The 21,400-nt window shown below is 35.7% G+C and overlaps 1 protein-coding gene across 5 annotated transcripts in view; it reads right to left on the bottom strand.

Annotated features, from left to right (window-relative positions):
- The window catches only part of STXBP5 (syntaxin binding protein 5), a 158,121-nt gene that overhangs the window by 33,299 nt on the left and 103,422 nt on the right, over positions 1-21,400 (bottom strand). For 2 of the 5 annotated variants that reach the window (XM_027551782.1, XM_027551784.1), the window contains exons 18-19: positions 18,985-19,136; positions 12,978-13,043 (exon numbers count right to left, since the gene is read on the bottom strand). In XM_027551782.1, coding sequence (XP_027407583.1) covers positions 12,978-13,043; positions 18,985-19,136 — 218 coding nt within the window. Of the gene's footprint in view, positions 1-3,893; positions 3,942-4,038; positions 4,099-12,977; positions 13,044-18,984; positions 19,137-21,400 lie in introns of all 5 variants that reach the window. The other 3 variants (XM_027551781.1, XM_027551780.1, XM_027551783.1) reach the window with 3 other exon arrangements.

The following is a 21,400-nucleotide window of genomic DNA, read 5'->3' as shown; positions in this document are numbered from 1 at the left end:
ATCTTTTCAAATTCATATAGAAAATTCCAAACAAACCTCTGAGAAATTGTTTTTCAAATTGTAAACATAAATGAATTTGGAAGAGAGCACAAAAAGAGGCCACACATTATGAAAGCAGAGACATGCTGTAGTATAGGATCAAGAAACTGGGATTCTGACCTTGACTAAGTCATTACCATGTGCTATCACTTTGGATATGCATTTGACTTCTTTGAGGCTCAAGTTCTTTTCTTGAAAACTAAAAGGGCTGAGTTGCTTTAAAATGTAGGATTTAATGAGTCAGTGATTTAAAATATGATTCAGAACAGATTTAAGTCTGTTAGAACACTGAAATATAAAAAAGGAGTAACTGGGACCCATGTGGTGGCAGAGTGGTAAAGAATCCATCTGCCAGTGCAGGGGATGCAAGAGACGTGGGTTCGATCCTGGGTTGGGAAGATCCCCTGGAGGTGGAAATGGCCACCCACTCCAGTGTTCTTGCCTGGAGAATCCCATGCATAGCGGAGGAGCCTGGGGGCTACAGTCCATGGGGTTGCAAGGAGTGACATGACTGAGCAACTCAGCATGTACACGTGTATAGGAGAACTCATGAAAACAGCACCTGGGCATTATTTTCATTTGAACTGACTTCAAAACTTACTTCAGTTTTTGCTAGGCAAGAAAACCAATCATTCCCAAAGTAACAGCTAATTCAGAAATTTGAGAAATTAAAAAGGGCTCTGCAGGTATTATCTTTCTTATAATTAACAAATACCATATGACAAACGCCTAGTGTAATATGTAGAACTTAGGGGTGCTCATTACATAGAGCTATTACTCCTGCTTGTTTTGGCACAGCACTAATTAAGTGACCTTATTTCCTGACTCTTTATTCTTTAATCTCCAATATTACTTCCTCCTTACACTTTCATTCCTTCTGTATGGATATTAGTAATAACATGGGACATTGGCAGGATAAGAGACTACAGAATAGAGCTAGGTATCTACTTTCTGAATAAAGTACCCATAATGAGAGAGAATAATCTTTAGAGAAGTTTAATCAAAATCTACCAAAGAATGCTAACATCTGGACCATATTTTATTCACAAGTACATCATGAAAAATTTGTTTAATACTTTAACAAACATACATATTTTAGGACTATTTTTATATAAACTTAGAATAACAAAAAGCTTTATATATTTCTGAAATTTTATAAAATATAAATAATGAATAAAAAATTGATAACCAATCTTATTTTCAAAATGATTTACAGAAATTGCTAACTATGGGAAAATTATTGATTTTTAAAATTCTGGCCATTAAGATTTTTAGTAACAAAAATTAATCATAAAGTATGAACAGGCCAAACAAATCCCTATATGCACAGGGATGCTACAGTTGCATTATACAGTACACTCTGCTGTATTTTTACTGTTAATTCACAATACTACAGTTATGTCTTTTTAGGCTGTTATTCTTATGCATGAACAATGACCTCACTGTCAGTGTCATTTACCTGAGCTAAGTGTCAGTTAGGAAACAGTGAAGCCAGGCTTCAGATGGACAGGTCAGGGAACTCTACTGTTGACTCCTGTTACTTTCACTTGAGTCTGCTCTTTGAGAAAGGTAGACTTCCAGGCATTGTATATTATAGTTGGGTGATGGGTACCATGATGGCACCCATGAGCTGGAGCTTAGACAGGGTTTGATATGAGCCATGTTTTTACTTTTCCAGGTTACCATGTAGATAGAACAGAGTCATAACCAGATGATCTAGTTGTAAGTCATATGACAGATTTGTCTTTGAATCCTTACAGGCTTCAGTAAATTTTCTTAAGAGGTAATACAGTACAGTGTGGAAGAGGACAAAGAGTGGAGCTGGACAAGCTCAGTATAAATCGTGGCTCTGACGTGTGCTAGCTGTGTAACCAACAGATATTGTGTATACCCTTTGACAGTGCTGTCATACTGAAAACAGGGAAATAACAATGAGTAGCTAACTGAAGTTACTGAGTGGATTAAATAAGAAAATGAAGAAGAAATGGAGAAGTACGTTTTTCCTTCTGTATCACCTGGGATATATGTTGGAAATATAAAAATATCAGTTACAAAGTAAGTCACAGGAATGTACGGTATAGCACAGGGAACATAGTCACAAATACTGTAATAACTCTGTATGGTGGGTAATTATAAAAATGTTGAATCTTGTATTCAACATTGTATATATAAAACTAATCTAATAGTTTAAGTCAATTATATGTCAATAGAAAATACTAAAAGATTCCAACTGAAAACAAATACAGACATATATAAACCACAGCTGCAACTGTGGTTTCTGGAAGTGAAAAACTAACATAAGTTTGAAAAGTTGAAGAAAGTTAACATGTCTCCCCAAAAATATAGCTATAGAAACCAGCATGACAAAAAAACTTGTTGATAACATTCTTGCTTTTTTTTTTTATGCTACCAAAGAACTATCCTTCCAATAATATTCTCAATTCTAAGAAATTAATTGAAGTCTTTCAAATAATCACATTCAGATAGATATTCAATGTTATATATTCATTACACAGAAAAAAAATGAAAATTAAGTCAATATATTTAACAAAGCAATATAACCCTAGGATCAAAAATCAAACAGATAAATTATTCAAAAATTTTAATTATATACAAAGTAACTTTCACACAAGGCAAAATTCTTAAGTAATTAAACTCTGCAAGTTCTTTGATAAATTGTACATACAAAGTCCCTTCAAATTTTTCAAATTATATGAAAGTAAAAGAACCTCTAAAGTACTATTAAGATAGTATATACTAAAAAGGAAATTTGTTGAAAAAGAATTATGCAACAGTGCTCGTAGCTAACGAAAGTGATTGAAATATTACCAGATGATTCACTAAGGTACCACAAATACAAAGAAGTGAACAATTGATTCTCCATAAATGAAGAGCCCTTTGCCCAAGAATAAATCGCCTTATTCAAAAAATGACCAGAGGTGCTAAAAGTCAGCCAATGTTAATATGACTCAACAGGGTTCAATTTACAACAGACAGACAACATGGTGCTATTTCTAAGAGTTCTTGAAATTTAATTTTACTACATATTAAGCTTTGAGTTGAAAAAAAGTAAATCTATCCCAGCTACCTAGAAATTCATCTAATTTAATACAATTCAATGAATATATGGAGGGAGTTTGAGGGGAAATAAATAATAATAAAATAAAAAATTTGGACTTAAATCAAAGATTAAATGTATTCTCTTTTAGTAAAATGGTGTTTCTCTGGCTTTTAAAAATCTTCAGACAAAATTCAAACTTTTATGACTAAAAAATCCTATTTGGGTTATATCCCTAAATTTAACTATGACTTTTATCCCCCAACATGAAATTTTGAAAATCTTGGCCTGAGTAATTAATTTCAAAGTACCACTCATTTTTACTTGGGGGGCAAGAGTCCTAGAAAATTCCTGTTTAACTCAAGGGTAGTACAGATTATAGCCTAAAAGTCAATCTTTCAAAGAACCATTTCCTTGAAATCTGGAGTCTTAATAATGTGAGGTTAGACTAAAGGCAGGAAAAATACATTAAAAAAATTCACAACCTTGGAGTAAAAAATTGTACTACTTTTGTCATAAATTGAACCCTGCTTTATTTTAAAATAAGCAAAAATAAAAATTAATAGAGCAATTCACACGGTTAAGTCAGAGGAAGAACTGCAACCCCAATTTAACTGATTTTTAATAATTACTGTCCCAATGAGTTTAGAAGAAACACAGCCCAAGAGATTATCATTTAGCATAGGAATAAAAAATTAATACATACAAAATGCAATGCATTAGATAATTTTCTGATGCTGCGTTAGCATTGCATATAGCAAGGATTAGAAACAAAATAGAAATGTCTATTTCCTACCTATATCACTGGCTACCATCTTGGAAAACTTTCTGCTTTTGATCTTCACTGAAAATAATATTTTGATATAAAATGTCAAAATCTATTCAAGGTAAACTAAATGAATTAAATGTAATTAAAAGAAAATACTTTAAAGATACTATACCCTTTTCTATAAAATTATTCATTTTTTGTTCATCATCTGAATTGTGGGGTGATGGAGAACCTACACAAATGAAGACAATGGAAGGAACAGGCATAGATCAGTCACAAACACTGAGTTGTAACAGGGAAAAGTACAAACAAAGTAATCTGGTAACCCCTAGGATAAGTTCCCACACTACTGGCCACAAGAAAATATCGTGTATATAGTTAATAAAAATTCATATAATATTAAGTAGCAACAGCAATCAGTAATACATTATCTTTCGTGGCAGACCACTCTCTAGTATATGTATTAACTCTAACCTATAATAATTTTTCCATAAGATACAAGTATTTGGCAAAGTCTTCATATATATTGTTAACTTAGAGAATAGATAAATAAAACATAAGAAGCTAACTGTTTGTGAAAGAAAATGTAAAAATTCTTGATATTAGTTAACTGAATAAGGTTTACCTAGTGGCACATAGAATGGGTGAATTTAACTCAGATGACCATTATATCTACTACTGTGGGCAGGAATCCCTCAGAAGAAATGGAGTAGCCATCATGGTCAACAAAAGAGTCTGAAATGCAGTACTTGGATGCAATCTCAAAAACAACAGAATGATCTCTGTTCATTTTCAAGGCAAACCATTCAATATCACAGTAATCCAAGTCTATGCCCCAATGAGTAACACTGAAGAAGCTGGAGTTGAACAGTTCTATGAAGACCTACAAGACCTTTTAGAACTAACACTCAAAAAAGATGTCCTTTTCATTATAGGGGACTGGAATGCAAAAGTAGGAAGTCAAGAAACACCTGGAATAACAGGCAAATTTGGCCTTGGAATACAGAATGAAGCAGGGCAAAGACTAATAGAGTTTTGCCAAGAAAATGCACTGGTCATAACAAACACCCTCTACAACAACACAAGAGAAGACTCTATACATGGACATCACCAGATGGTCAACACCGAAATCAGATTGATTATATTCTTTGCAGCCAAAGATGGAGAAGCTCCATACAGTCAGCAAAAACAAGACCAGGAGCTGACTGTGGCTCAGATCATGAACTCCTTATTGCCAAATTCAGACTTAAATTGAAGAAAGTAGGGAAAACCACTAGACCATTCAGGTATGACCTAAATCAAATCCCTTATGATTATACAGTGGAAGTGAGAAATAGATTTAAGGGCCTAGATCTGATAGACAGAGTGCCTGATGAACTATGGAATAAGGTTCGTGACATTGTACAGGAGACAGGGATCAAGACCATCCCCATGGAAAAGAAATGCAAAAAAGCAAAATGGCTGTCTGGGGAGGCCTTACAAATAGCTGTGAAAAGATGAGAAGTGAAAAGCAAAGGAGAAAAGGAAAGATATAAGCATCTGAATGCAGAATTCCAAAGAATAGCAAGAAGAGATAAGAAAGCCTACAGCTATCAATGCAAAGAAATAGAAGAAAACAACTGAATGGGAAAGACTAGAGATCTCTTCAAGAAAATTAGAGATACCAAGGGAATATTTCATGCAAAGATGGGCTCGATAAAGGACAGAAATGGTATGGACCTAACAGAAGCAGAAGATATTAAGAAGAGGTGGCAAGAATACACAGAAGAACTGTACAAAAAAGATCTTCACGACCCAGATAATCATGATGGTGTGATAACTCACCTAGAGCCAGACATCCTGGAATGTGAAGTCAAGTGGGCCTTAGCATCACTACAAACAAAGCTAGTGGAGGTGATGGAATTCCAGTTGAGTTTTCAAATTTTCAATTTCCAGTTGAGTTATTTCAAATCCTGAAAGATGATGCTGTGAAAGTGCTGCACTCAATATGCCAGTCAATTTGGAAAACTCAGCAGTGGCCACAGGACTGGAAAAGGTCAGTTTTCATTCCAATCCCAAAGAAAGGCAATGCCAAAGAATGCTCAAACTACCGCACAATTGCACTCATCTCATCTCACACGCTAGTATAGTAATGCTCAAAATTCTCCAAGCCAGGCTTCAGCAATATGTGAACCGTGAACTTCCTGATGTTCAAGTTGGTTTTAGAAAAGGCAAGGGAACCAGAGATCAAATTGCCAACATCCGTTGGATCATGGAAAAAGCAAGAAGAGTTCCAGAAAAACATCTATTTCTGCTTTATTGACTATGCCAAGGCCTTTGACTGTGTGGATCACAATCAACTGTGGAAAATTCTGAAAGAGATGGGAATACCAGAGCACCTGACCTGCCTCTTGAGAAACCTATATGCAGGTCAGGAAGCAACAGTTAGAACTGGACATGGAACAACAGACTGGTTCCAAATAGCAAAAGGAGTACGTCAAGGCTGTATATTGTCACCCTGCTTATTTAACTTATATGCAGAGTACATCATGAGAAATGCTGGACTGGAAGAAACACAAGCTGGAATCAAGAGTGCCAGGAGAACTATCAATAACCTCAGATATGCAGATGACACCACCCTTATGGCAGAAAGTGAAGAGGAACTAAAAAGCCTCTTGATGAAAGTGAAAGTGGAGAGTGAAAAAGTTGGCTTAAAGCTCAACATTCAGAAAACGAAGATCATGGCATCTGGTCCCATCACTTCATGGGAAATAGATGGGGAAACAGTGTCAGAATTTATTTTTTGGGGCTCCAAAATCACTGCAGATGGTGACTGCAGCCATGAAATTAAAAGACGCTTACGCCTTGGAAGGAAAGTTATGACCAACCTAGATAGCATATTGAAAAGCAGAGACATTACTTTGCCAACAAAGGTCCATCTAGCAAGGCTATGGTTTTTCCTGTGGTCATGCATGGATGTTAGATTTGGACTGTGAAGAAGGCTGAGCGCTGAAGAATTGATGCTTTTGAACTGTGGTGTTGGAGAAGACTCTTGAGAGTCCCTTGGACTGCAAGGAGATCCAACCAGTCCATTCTGAAGGAGATCAGCCCTGGCATTTCTTTGGAAGGAATGATGCTAAAGCTGAAACTCCAGTACTTTGGCCACCTCATGCGAAGAGTTGACTCATTGGAAAAGACTCTGATGCTGGGAGGGATTAGGGGCAGGAGGAGAAGGGGACGACAGAGGATGAGATGGCTGGATGGCATCACTGACTTGATGGACGTGAGTCTGGGTGAACTCTGGGAGTTGGTGATGGACAGGGAGGCATGGTGTGCTGCGATTCATGGGGTCGCAAAAAGTCGGATACGACTGAGCGACTGAACTGAACAGAGTGGCACACAGAATCCTGTACAAGTACTATCCTGATAAGGTTAATTTATAGAGTTAGCTTTCAAGATACAAACTTTAAAATTTTATATAAACTGTACTATTACCATACTGTACTATTACCATACAGGTCTTTAAAATACTGAGGATAATACTTACAATTTTAGGTATGTTCAAATATTTACTTTAATGAGGTATGAAATATTTTATTTCGACTCTGACTTTCAATAAGCATATCTAATACTTTTATAATTGAGATTTTATTTGTCCTTTTTTCTTAAAAAGATGTTTCTAAATTTTCATTGTATTTCTTTAACTTCTAACACATATCTTTTTTTATTAAGGAAATTCTAAGCAGTATTCTAGTTGACTATGAGAGTCAAACTATCTATTCTTTATAACACATTTCAAATGATAGCCATTAAAATGTTCAAAATCTCTCCAGCTTATAAATCACTTCCCCTCCTTTGAATTCTTGTAAAAGTTTACCTGTTATTTTTCTTATGATGTTAATCACTTAACACCTTATATTCTGAGTTTCAATACACTTGACCTTTCCCACTGAACTGAAGTGAAAAGCCGGGACCCCTATCTGATCGTTTCATCCCTTCAGGACTCAGTGGAGTTCTCTGCGTGTAGGAATCTCTAAGTAAACATTTGCTGAACGAATAAAGCTTTTCTGCTAGAAGTGAATGTCTAGAATATAACTGGAAGTAAATAAAGCGGTTTTTCTGTGCTGATTTCTTTTTTCTCCCAGTGAAAGTACTGAGCCTTAATAAAGAAGGTCAAAATTTGACCTTTCCCCACAAAATCACTTTCTTTCTTTGGACAGGTGGAAAATATCCTTGAAGTCTCTTCTCAGAACAAGTAAAACCTGTCAGCATTGGCAGGAGCCAATAACTTCTAAAATAGTCTCATAAAAATTACTCTTCTAAAACTACCTTATTTTTGCTAAATAGCATTTATAGAGCCTTATAAATGTTATATCCAAAAATATCACACGGGAAACACTGAGCTCAGCAACATTTTCAGGAATACAAATAAGTACCCTCCTTTCTCATATAAATATAATTCAGATTTAAAGAAGATAATAGTTATGAGAAGATGTTATATATAATTTAAAATACTATTCATCTCTGACACTATATAACCACTTGAATGTACAAAAATTGATTAATACTTATTTTATTCTATATATTTTATATAAAAGTAATAGCAAGATAGCATATCTAAACATGAATATAAAATTATAAAAATGTTCAGTAACTCCAACATAAAAACAGGCAACATAAGCCACAAACATAAGTAAAGAAAATCTTTTTCCCCCTAACTGAAAATGCCTACTACTAGTTGTCATAACTTCCATGATAGCTTATGAAAAAGTTCCAAAAATGTTTTTAGCATTTCCTACTTGAATATATTTTACAAATGACTATGATTAAACAAGCACAGAAAATACAGATAGCTTAAAAATTTTTTTTCTCTAGGGTACATAGAAACTCCTGAGGTCACCATCTCATGATATGTGGCCCTGTGTTTTCTTCAATTTGAAATGTATATATACAAATACATACGTACATATACACAAATACACATAAATTTTGGATACAGTACTAAAAATATCCCAACGTTACTAAAGTGCTCAGTGAAGCAATATGAGTTCTCTGAAATAAAGATCAAACAGAGATGGCAGAAATAATTTTCTATGTTAATTCAGGATGGCAAAAATTTTCTATTTCAGAGTTATTGTTGGTTTATTTAAAAATAAACAGAAAGGGAAAACTATACTTGTAATTTGGATTTTCTCAGGATGATTTTTGAATAGAGATTTGATATTCATTGGCTAAATTATTCAGATCACAAATTTTGGTTATGGGGTTTAAATGCTTTTCAAAAAGTTCCTCCTCACTTATATGTATTATTTCAAATGAACACATTAGTTGTGATAAAGGGCACATGACTACCTTTCATTTTCTATAATAGAGGTACTCTTCTTAGTATTTATGATTCAGTTGAACTTCCAACTCAGTATTTATGCTTCTTCTTTCATAAACATAAACATTGTTTTCTAGTAACTATTTCCAGAGGTTTATTCTGATTTCTATGATAGTTCTTAGTATTCATGCATGACTAACATCTATCTCCTGGTATATAAAACATGTTTTACGTACCATTATTGCCTACTAGTTTGGTTTGCTTTTGTAAAAGCGGTCTTTCCTGGTATGCGTGAATGGATACAAGTCTTCAAAAACTCTTCAGAGCATAATCAAAGACTAAACTAAATAAGAGTTTGTGTCTAAAGATGAGAGTCTGTGATTTATCAATAATTTCTGTGGTCACAATTTTTACTTTGCATTTCAAACACCTGAAAAATGCCTGGTGTCATATAAATTTCTGCATGTTACAACTATATCATCTTTTCCTCTGAACCAAAGAGCACAGAATATTTGAAAATGCTGAATGATGTTTGAGTTGCTCTGGTACAAAAGAGAGAATCTGGATTTTTACCACAACAAACTTTTTATATTTATTTACTTATATTTCAGTATACTTACATATTTATCTCTTCCAACAACACAAGAGAATACTCTATACATGGACATCACCAGATGGTCAACACCAAAATCAGATTGATTATATTCTTTGCAGCCAAAGATGGAGAAGCTCTATACAGTCAGCAAAAACAAGACTGGGAGCTGACTGTGGCTCAGATCACGAACTCCTTATTGCCAAATTCAGACTGAAATTGAAGAAAGTAGGAAAAACCACTAGACCATTCAGGTATGACCTAAATCAAATCCCTTTATACAGTGGAATAGATTTAAGAAATAGATTACAGAGAAATAGATTTAAGGGACTAGATCTGATAGACAAGAGTACCTGATGAACTATAGACGGAGGTTCGTGACATTGTACAGGACACAAGGATCAAGACCATCCCCCTGGAAAAGAAATGCAAAAGAGCAAAATGGCTGTCTGAGGGGGCCTTACAAATAGCTGTGAAAAGATGAGAAGTGAAAAGCAAAGGAGAAAAGGAAAGATATAAGCATCTGAATGCAGAGTTCCAAAGAATAGCAAGGAGAGATAAGAAAGCCTTCTTCAGCAATCAATGCAAAGAAATAGAAGAAAAAAACAGAACGGGAAGGACTACAGATCTCTTCAAGAAAATTAGAGATACCAAGGGAACATTTCATGCAAAGATGGGCTCAATAAAGGACAGAAATGGTATGGACCTAACAGAAGCAAAAGATATTAAGAAAAGGTGGCAAGAATACACAGAAGAACTGTACAAAAAAGATCTTCACGACCAAGATAATCACGATGGTATGATCACTCACCTAGAGCCAGACATCCTGGAATGTGAAGTCAAGTGGGTCTTAGAAAGCATCACTACAAACAAAGCTAGTGGAGGTGATGGAATTCCAGTTGAGCTCTTTCAAATCCTGAAAGATGATGCTGTGAAAGTGCTGCACTCAATATGCCAGCAAATTTGGAAAACTCAGCAGTGGCCACAGGACTGGAAAAGGTCAGTTTTCATTCCAATCTCAAAGAAAGACAATGCCAAAGAAAGCTCAAACTAAACTAAGATCATGGCATCTGGTCCCATTACTTCATGGGAAATAGATGGGGAAACAGTGGAAACAGTGTCAGACTTTATTTTTTTGGGCTCCAAAATCACTGCAGATGGTGACTGCAGCCATGAAATTAAAAGATGCTTACTCCTTGGAAGGAAAGTTATGACCAACCTAGATACATATTGAAAAGCAGAGACATTAGTTTGCCAACAAAGGTCCGTCTGGTCAAGGCCATGGTTCTTCCTGTGGTCATGTATGGATGTAAGAGTTGGACTGTGAAGAAAGCTAAGCGTTGAAGAATTGATGCTTTTGAACTGCAGTGTTGGAGAAGACTCTTGAGAGTCACTTGGACTGCAAGGAGATTCAACGAGTCCATCCTAAAGGAGATCAGTCCTGGGTGTTCATTGGAAGGACTGATGCTAAAGCTGAAACTCCAATACTTTGGCCACCTCATGTGAAGAGTTGACTCACTGGAAAAGACTCTGACGCTGGGACGGATTGGGAGCAGGAGGAGAAGGGGACAACAGAGGATGAGATGGCTGGATGGCACTACTGATTCGATGGACCTGAGTCTGGGTAATCTCCGGGAGTTGGTGATGGACAGGGAGGCCTGGCGTGCTGCGATTCATGGGGTCGCAAAGAGTCGGACACGACTGAGCGACTGAACTGACTGAACTGATCATATTTATCTACAATTACCTCTTGTTGGGTTATTTCAAATTGTTATTTATACACACCTACTGAAAGTATGCCTTAGGATTAAAAGGAGTATTAATATACTTTGGATAAATCTTGTTAAAACACATTTGATGGTTATTTAATATATTAAAAGACAATATATCACATGTCCATGTTTTCCAGTTTGGTTTACAGACTTAACATACTGATAACTGCTATTATATGGCCTTGAGCTAAGGTGAGAAGATCAGAATAGTACTGTATATAGTTGGAGGAAAAATAGCAATAATTAAGAGAGATTATAATTCAAAATTATATTCAGAAATAGTTTTCATCCTGTGAGACAGGAAGTACATACTGCTCCACATTATTTGTTCAGTGTTATGCTACCAATGTTTAGCCCTAATATAGTATATAATAGTATATATATTATAGTTGTATGTGTTTTATTAGTGTAATGACTGAAGTTAAATGTGAAACTTAAATAATAAGAAAACCAGAAGGTGTATATATTTTAAGAGAAGAAATGATTAGCTTGAGCAGTATCAGGAAAATGCAATTTTAAAAAGAAAACCTCAAAAAAGCTTTTATGGTCCTATAGCTAATAAAATGGTCAACTGAAATACGAGGAAGTAAAATGCACTTTAGTTTTTCCTATTTTTTAACTATTTATGATATCGCAGAACTACCTATGGAAGATCAAAATCTGTCCATGAACAGTGTTACTTTAAGCTAAGAACAGTCTTTCCAGGAGAAAGCTGATGAAAAGATCCAGCCTTCAAACATGTCTGTTAAAATTACGAAGTTAAACTTATTAAATTTTAGCAAATTTTCAATCCACTAAAAAAAAAAAAACAATAAATTCAGGATCCTCCTAGTTTTAATTAAGGAGAATTAAAAGTAATGTTCTTCTGAAACAGTAACATATACATAGGTTACATAAGGCCAATATATGGATAACAAAGGACAAATGCTTTAATATAGCTACAAAATTATATATTACTTTGATCAAATCCAAACCAAATATAACTAGTCTACAATTATTCTAACTGTCCACAGTCACCATTAGACAATAAGTGTTAAAAATCTCTCATAACAAAATCTCTCATAACATTTAAATAGACATTATTCAAGGATTAGAGCACTATTTTACCAGCTGACTCCAGGACTACCAGGAGCAAAGATAAGACTGCAGATAACTAAACTTCTGATCCAACGATGAGAAATAAGATCTATTTCCCCCCCAAAAGTGTAAATATTAGAAAGCTAAGAAAACACTTGCATTACTCTCAACAGGTAATACCTGTAGATTTTTATCTAATGCATTTCTTTTAACTTAATTAGAATGCAAAGAATATAGTTATAATTTTAAGAATAAATAGGTAACACAAAAGCTCCATGTAGGTGTATTTTAAATGTTTATCTATAAAAATTTTGCACATTATATTTTTTGTAGCACTACAACTATTAATAAAATAAAAAGCAAATTACCGGAAGTTGGAGATTTGCAGCGATCTTCTGGGACTACTGCCCCTTCACTAATATCGCAAAGACCTGCTGAAAAACAAAAGCCAGACCAAGTCATACCACACACAAGTTTATGTAACTGCAGTTGTACCTGCTATTTACAGTACATATCTAATGACAGTCCATTTTTAAAAACTCAGCAGGTTATCAGACTACGCTGGCATTGATATTATGTTTAATAGCTTTGAGACAGGAATATAGGAGCATTCTGATATTAAAACTAATACAGAAGTCATCAGTTAAATAAGTAACAATTTTCAATCTGCTGTTCTTCAAGGACATTAGACATAACACAGGATTTTGTTCAAAGTCAGTGATTTGAGGGCATATGATACACTGCTTATTAAATTTCTCTTGAGGGAAAATATTTGGTTACTTTTTTGGTGATTTTTTTTACATTATAGGGACTCTCAACTCATATCTCAAAGTTGTTTCTGCTAAGTATATTTCAAATACACTCCCTTAAATATTACTGACAAATAATTAAGAAAATATTTTATACCATCAAATTTGCAACATTTAAAATACAATCATACCTTGTTTTATTGCATTTTGATGAAATTGCTTTTTTTGAAAAACAAATTGAAGGTTATGGGTACCCTGCATGGAGATGGCCTACAGAGACCTTTTTTTCAACAGTATTTGTCACTTCATGTTTGTATGTCGTATCTTCGTTAATTCTCATAATAATAACAAAAGAGTTTGAAATATTACATTTTCTATGATGATCTGTGATCACAATCTTTAATGTTACTATTTTTAATTGTTTTGGGGCACCACACACCACACTCACATAAGATAGCAAACTTAGCTAAGAAACATCTGTGTTCTGACTGCTCCATTGACCTGCCCTTCCCATCTTTCTCTTTCTCTCTCTCCCCTCAGTTTTCCCTATTCCTTGAGACACAAAACTAAAAGTACATCAGTTAATAACCCTACAATGGCCTCTAAGGTTCAGGTGAAAGGAAGAGTCAGTCAGTCACTCTCCGTTCTCTTTAAATCCAAAACCAGAAATAATTAAGCTTGGTGAGGAAGGCATGTCAAAAACTCAGAAAGGCTAGAATCTAGACCTCTTAAGGCAAACAGTTATCCAAGTTGTGACAGCAAAGGAAAAGTTCTTGAAGGAAGTTCAAAGTGCTACTCCAATGAACACATGAATGATCAAGTGAAATGGCCTTACTCTTTGACAGACAGAAAGCTTCAGTGGTCTGGATAGAAGATTCCATCAGTCACAACATCCCTTTAACCCAAAACCCAATCCAGAGCAAGGCCCTAACTCTCTTTAATTTTATGAAGACTGAGAGAGGCATGGAAGCTGCACAAAACTCTGAAGCTGGAAGAGGCTGGTTCATAAGGATTAGGAACAGAAGCCATCTCCACAACATAAAAGTACAAAGTGAAGCAGCAAGTTATCCAGGAAGTCTAGTAAGATAATTAATGGAGGTGGCTAGACCAGTCAACAGATTTCCAGTGTAGATGAAACAGCCTTCTATTGGAAGATGCCATCTAGGACACTCATAGCCAGGGAGCTTGGGATAGCTGGACAAAAGCTGCATGTCTAGGCCTCAGAAGTTATCAGGTATGAAATCAATGTATGTGCACGTTATTAACAGTATCTACCTTTCTATTCCTCTGGTAAAAGACATAACGTCACAATCTTTACAGTCCCTAAGAGAGCTCTTACAGTAACATTTAGAGAATGCTAAGTACTAAATTCGGAGAAGGCAATGGCATCCCACTCCAGTACTCCTGCCTGGAAAATCCCATGGACAGAGGAGCCTGGTAGGCTGCAACCCATGGGGTCGCTGAGGGTCGGACACGAATGAGCGACTTCACTTTCACTTTCACTAAGCACTGAACTGGGCTTCCCAGGTGGCGCTAGTGGTAAGGAACCTGCCTGACAACGCAGGAGACATAAGGGACACAAGTTCGATCCCTAGCTCGGGAAGCTCCCCTGGAGGAGGGGATGGGAACCCACTCCAGTACTCTTGCCTGGAGAATTCCACGGACAGAGGAGCCTGGTGGGCTACAGTCCATAGGGTCACAAAGAATCAGACATGACTGAAGCAACTGAGCACACACGAGTACCGAATTGAGTTTATAAGGAGTGTCTTCTATTTTGAACTGTGTATTACTGTCTTCATTGAATAGGGAGCTTTTGAATGACAGTTTTTTTTTTCTTTTTAACTTTCATCAAACTAATGATTCTAGAAAAAAAGCAAAACTAGTTCTTTATAATTCTAAGATGATAGATTAATTATAGGTATGCATGTATTAATCTCTGACATAATATCTATATATATAAATAAACTTTTTCTTGATAAAGCCTTAAGATAACAGGTTTTTAAACAGTAGAGATATATGGAAATAATTCAAGTGTCCATTGATGAAAAAGTGTCTAGATGAAAAAGAGTTATAAATATACAATGGAATATTATTCAGCCATAAAAATGATGAAATTTTGCCATTTGTGACAACTCGGATGGACCTTGAGGACATTATGCTAAGTGGAGTGAGTGAGGCAGAGAAAGACAAATACCATGTGATCTCATATTCCTCAACTAAGTAAATCAATAGTGATAATATATTCCAGGATTACAATGAGCCTGGTACTGAATAAAAATAATCAATTTTGAAATTTTAAGTCTTTGGTATTTTGTCAACTGTTTGAGCAAACTCTGGGAGACAGTGGAAGACAGAAGAGCCTCGTGTGTGCATGGGGTCACAAAGAGTTGGACACAACTTAGCGACTGAACGACAACTAAACTCTATAAAAATGTAGTGAGAGATGTTAATTTTCCTTCTTAAAATAGCCTAGGAGGAATCATTTAGGAAGCTAAATTAAATGTGATAGGAATAATTTAGTTATTAAATTCTGGAATAAGCTAAAAATCCCTTGCTTGCTTTCCATCTGACTCAGGGTAAAAGCTAGTCAAGTCCAAGAAGACTGGTTGATGTGTATGATCCTATGGTACATGACTGTGGTATTTATTACGTGACTATGGGTATCCCATTACCTCTCTGACTTTATTTCCTCTCCTACCTACTTCACCATCTCCCTGACTCTTTCATCCACACTGACCCTTCACTGTAACCTTGAACTCACTAGTTACACTGCTTCTGAGCCACTATACTTGCTATTCTCTACCTGAAATGTTCTCTCTACAGACATCCTCAAGGAGAACAGCTGTCTCCTTTAAACCTTTGTTCAAGATGCTCTATTTAGAATGTAACACCCTTGTCACTATTTCAAATCCCCCTCATTTGGCTATTTTTTCCTTTGGCACCTCTATGTAACTTACTATATACCACTTACCTTTTCAAACTCTGTCTTTTCCAGTATAATGTGAGCTACATGAGGGTAGAGAATTTGGTCTGTTTTAACACTGTGCTGGCTGAAAAGTTGGTTTGGGCTTTTCCATAAGATGGTATGTGTGTGTGTCGGGGGGTGTCTGACTCTTTGAGACATGAATGGACTGTACCCCGCCAGGCTTCTCTGTCCATGTAATTTTCCAGGCAAAGACATTGGAGTAGGTTGCCATTTCCTACTCCAAGGGATCTTCCCGACCCAGGAATGGAACCTATGTCTTTTTGCCTCCTGCACTGGCAGGTGGATTCTTTATCACTGTACTACCTGGTAAGATGGTATAGAAAAACCCAATTGAACTTTCTGGTCAACAACCCAACAGAATTACGATAATCAGCAGATACATATATGTAGCCAGAATACTTCACCACCCCTACTTGTACCCTGTGAGTTTCATAATTTTTATTATGAAAATACTGTAGATATTTTAGTCAATAGTTCAACTGTATTTTAAGACAGCTACAAAACACTTCAATGACAATGTTTTATCTCACAAAATAATTTCATGAGTGCCATCATATTCTTTATGAAAACCTACTAGCACCAAGTAGCAGCAAAAAAAAGTTTCTCCATTCATACTGATCTATTATAAAAGACAGAAGAACAATTTCATGGTATTTGGGCTTCACTTCAAGAATATATGCTAAAATATACACTTTAGCAAAAAATTCTTTTTTGCATCAATGCAATCAAAGAATTTTAGTAACAATTATTCTATATTTGATTTAATTTAAAATATAAATAATATATATTAGAGGCAAGACACAAATATTCTTAAAATGTTAAAGTATGTTTTAAAATAATTTTCTCTTAATTTTTAACTTTTTCTTTCTCCTTAATATTGTTCAAGTGAGCATAACAACAATAACATCTTAAACTGATAAAAACTTAAGTAGTTTTCCTGCTTACACATTTATACCTAAATGTGTAACTCTTCAATACAAACTGAAGCAAATAATAATATGAATAATATAATAATGCTTATTAAAGAATAAAATAGGATGCAATGGAATGCAAGAAAAAAATTAAAATCACATGGCAGAATTGGTCTCTAACCTTGGATGAATTTAGGTATTTAATTTCTAGTAATTTTATGTAAGCTATGATGAGGTACTAACAAGAAAAGAAATTAATTTTGTGAGTAATAAAACTTTTACCACTCCTTCTCTATCAAGACAATGTTTAACTTTCTGACACTATATATTAATTTCTTTGCTTTATAAAGAAACTGGATTGGAACACAAATATTTCAGTAGCTGTTTTCATTTATATATTATGAGATGAATTTAAGTAATGAGTATATTATTTTAGATATAGAATGCTTTGATAGGCTCTTTTAAAAATAAATGAGAAAAAAATAGTTTTACAGACAAAATACACTGTCATGACTTTACTGACGTGGAATGAATAACTTACTTAAAAAAGAAGAACGGAGTTTTTTCACAGATTCAGAATATAAGCTAGAAACGCCGCACATGCAAGAAGTCGCAATCAGCATGCCTCAGTGAAGCAACGAAAAGCAAAAGAAAAAAAAGGAGACAGATACTAGAATGGTATGGTTGGGACAACAATTTCTGCTGAAGATAACACATGACAAAATGATCACATAGACAAAAACAGAAAAAAAAATTCAACTATTGCCAAAGTGACAGTAAGGTCTATAACCCATCACCTTTTTCTTTTCTTCTGTTGCGAATTATGAGAGGTATTTAGTATCAGCAAAAAATGTCCTGAAAGCAACTGAGAAATGAATGTCAGAAAGAATTTTAATTCAGAGAGCCTGAGTTAGGAGATGCAGATAAGGGCTTCCCAGTGGCATTCTGCAAACAGGTTAGGTTACATCTGCCACAGATGGAGTTCTCTTGAATCCCTGGTCCCCTTGGGCAGGTCCTGGGGAGTCTGGAGCTCAGAGGCCAGTTACCACCACTGGAGGCCCCATTAACATCTGTCTACATGCCAGAGATCCAGTGTCATTTTCTGTGTCTGCCATGAGGTTTGGAAAAAAAAAAAGGTGAGTAATACTGGTATAAACAGCTAAAAATATATATGTGTTCCATGAGGCATTGTATTGAAACATTTAAAATAAGATTAATTATCTAGCAAACACAAAAGAATGCTATAGAGAGAATTCTTAATGGATCTGGGCTTGCACTTAATCCAAGCTGTCCAAGAATGCTGTATCTCACAGAGTTGAAATTGACTTTTGCATCTACATTTTTTTTCCATGTGGGAAATTATTTCTTTGATACTCAAAACAATAAACTGCTGGTCTCACACTATTAAACAGTAAAAGGGACAGAACTATGAAATTAACTTTTGTTCTGTAATGATAAATTTTCCTGTCATAGTAATTTAGCCAAAGAAGTCTGAAACTATGGTCCCTTCCCAATGTTAAATAAAACTCTAGAATATTAAAAACAAATGCATAAACTAATAAAAATACAAAACTAAAAAGGAGGTTGATACCTTTTACTATTTTTTTTTGACAGTTTATACAAAACAGATACAATCAGATAAGCTATTTACCTAATGGAAATACTTATATTCACAGAAGTAACTTGGCATTTATGGAAATCCTAAAGCTCAGGATTTCTTTCTTTTTACCTCCTGAAGGTTGTCGAGATTTACGAGGAGATCGGGGTTCTCTCCGATAAGGATCATTGGAGCCATACAATTCAATAGTGCCCAGGTTGAGGAGTACTGCTTTCTGGAGGTAGTCAACCATCGCAATGCCATTACAATTGCCAAAAACTACCCTAGGAATAGGAAAAGAACAAACATTTTAGCACAATTACATAGTTGGAAGAAAATGTAGTCTATAGGGCTAAAAAAGCATGATGGGTCTTTAAGAAAACTCCTTTTGAAACAAAACACTATTACAGACATGCAAATACAGGTTACATATGCCTTCTGATGGAGCTCTGCAGATCTTCTGTATCAATGTGTACAAATCAACAAAAAAATCTGATGTAGGAGGTGAAATTTAACCAAAGACATAAATCTCCACACTAAGCAATAGAACATCTATTTTTCTGACTATTTTGAATTCCTCAGGGGAAAACATTCGTTCCTAAGGGGGAATAGGGCGCTATACATTTGGAAAAGTTTTGGTAATCCCTACAGTCAAGAGTTGGAGAAGGCAATGGCACCCCACTCCAGTACTCTTGCCTGGAAAATCCCATGGACGGGGGAGCCTGGTAGGCTGCAGTCCATGGGGTTGCTAGGAGTCGGACACGACTGAACGACTTCACTTTCACTTTTCACTTTCATGCATTGGAGAAGGAAATGGCAACCCACTCCAGTGTTCTTGCCTGGAGAATCCCAGGGACAGGGGAGCCTGGTGGGCTGCCGTCTATGGGGTCGCACAGGGTTGGACACGACTGAAGCGACTTAGCAGCAGCAGCAGCACAGTCAAGGGTAAAACATAGAAAGCATAAATCTCGGAGGCCTCCCTTTGGGGTATTCCAAATACTTTCTCAATCATGAGTCAGGAAGTACAAACTATGAATAAAAACGACTATGAATGAAGGAACTTTATTCATTTAAGATCCCGTAAGCCAGGTGTTGAGAACTAACATACATAGAGGGGCTATATAGCTAAGTAGAACATGCCAACTAAGTACTGTGGTGACCTGAAGAGTGAACAACTCATCTAAACAGGGGACGCTTCACCTCAGCTCCTGCTAACTATGGCCGACCAGGAATGGAGACATGGGCTAGATAACCAAACTTTTCAATTAAAGCTCTAAATATGGATTTTCACATTAAAAAGTCTTGGCAACTAGTTCAAATTTTAAAAATACACAAAAAAGCCTAAACAAAATATAGTTGTGAACCCAATCAGGACTGTGAGCAACTGATCTGCAACCTCCTTTGAAACATTCTACTGCTTCTTATTTCCGGTTTGTTTCTCTTATGGCTGTGGACAGCAAAATATTAAAAAAAAAAAACAAAAGAAACGTCTGTACTTTCACATTGTGGGAGAGCAAATAAAAGACAATAGAGAAGACTATTTCAGACTGTAGCCAGTCTTAGTTATGTGTACAAATGCAAGAGATGGTGTAGGTGGTAGTAGCTGTTAGAAGGAAGAAGGAAGAGGAATGAGTTCCTAGGGCTAGAATCAAGGAAGGAGACAGTGACCTACACAAGATAAACAGCTCTGGACCAAACAGTTGGCATGTGGTTCCTCTTTTATCACAATGTTGACTTAATGGGTCTTTGTTGCTACATGGTCTTTTATCTAGTTGAGGCGAGCGGGATTACTGTCTAGTCACAGTGCGTGGGCTTCTCATTGCAATGGCTTCCCTTGTTGCAGATCATAGGCTCTAGGGCATGCAGGCTTCGGTAGTTGAGGTCCGTGGCTCAGTGGTTGAAGCTCCTGGGTTCTACAGCACAGGCTCAGTAGTTGTGGTGTACGGGCATAAGTTACTCTGGGGAGGTGGGATCTTCCCGGACTAGGGACTGAACCTGTGTCTCCTGCATTGGTAGGTGGATTCTATACCACTGAGCCACCAGGAAGCCTGACAGTGTTGATTTTTAAAACAAAAGTAAATACTTTATGATTCTATCCTATTATATTAAAAAGTATGTACTACGAACACTATACACTTGAAGGCATGAACTGATAAATAAAAACACACCTGAAGTACAGATGAATACTTTACTAAGCTATTACTATGTCTTTACAGTTTTTACAAGTTAACTATGGGAGGACAAAGAATAAATTATGCAGCTGTGGTTCAACATTTACAGAATCAATTTAGAACATAGTCTTTTCGGTTGATGTTAGATCTTTATTATACCAAATATTAACAAGGAAATTATTTCTCAGAGTACATCAAGGTGAGGACAGATTCATTGATCCATGAGATATTTAACTTTAGATAAGGAAGTAGTAATAAGCACATCCAGAGTAAATTATTCAGAACAGAATTATGTTCCAAATCAACACTGAATTTGATCTGACATTGAAGCTTATACAACATTTTAAATGATATAATAAGGATCACCCATTCTCTTT

This window comes from Bos indicus x Bos taurus, chromosome 9 (assembly GCF_003369695.1).
Source record: "Bos indicus x Bos taurus breed Angus x Brahman F1 hybrid chromosome 9, Bos_hybrid_MaternalHap_v2.0, whole genome shotgun sequence".
Lineage (NCBI taxonomy): Eukaryota > Metazoa > Chordata > Mammalia > Artiodactyla > Bovidae > Bos > Bos indicus x Bos taurus.
This window is presented reverse-complemented; position numbering and strand designations above follow the sequence as displayed.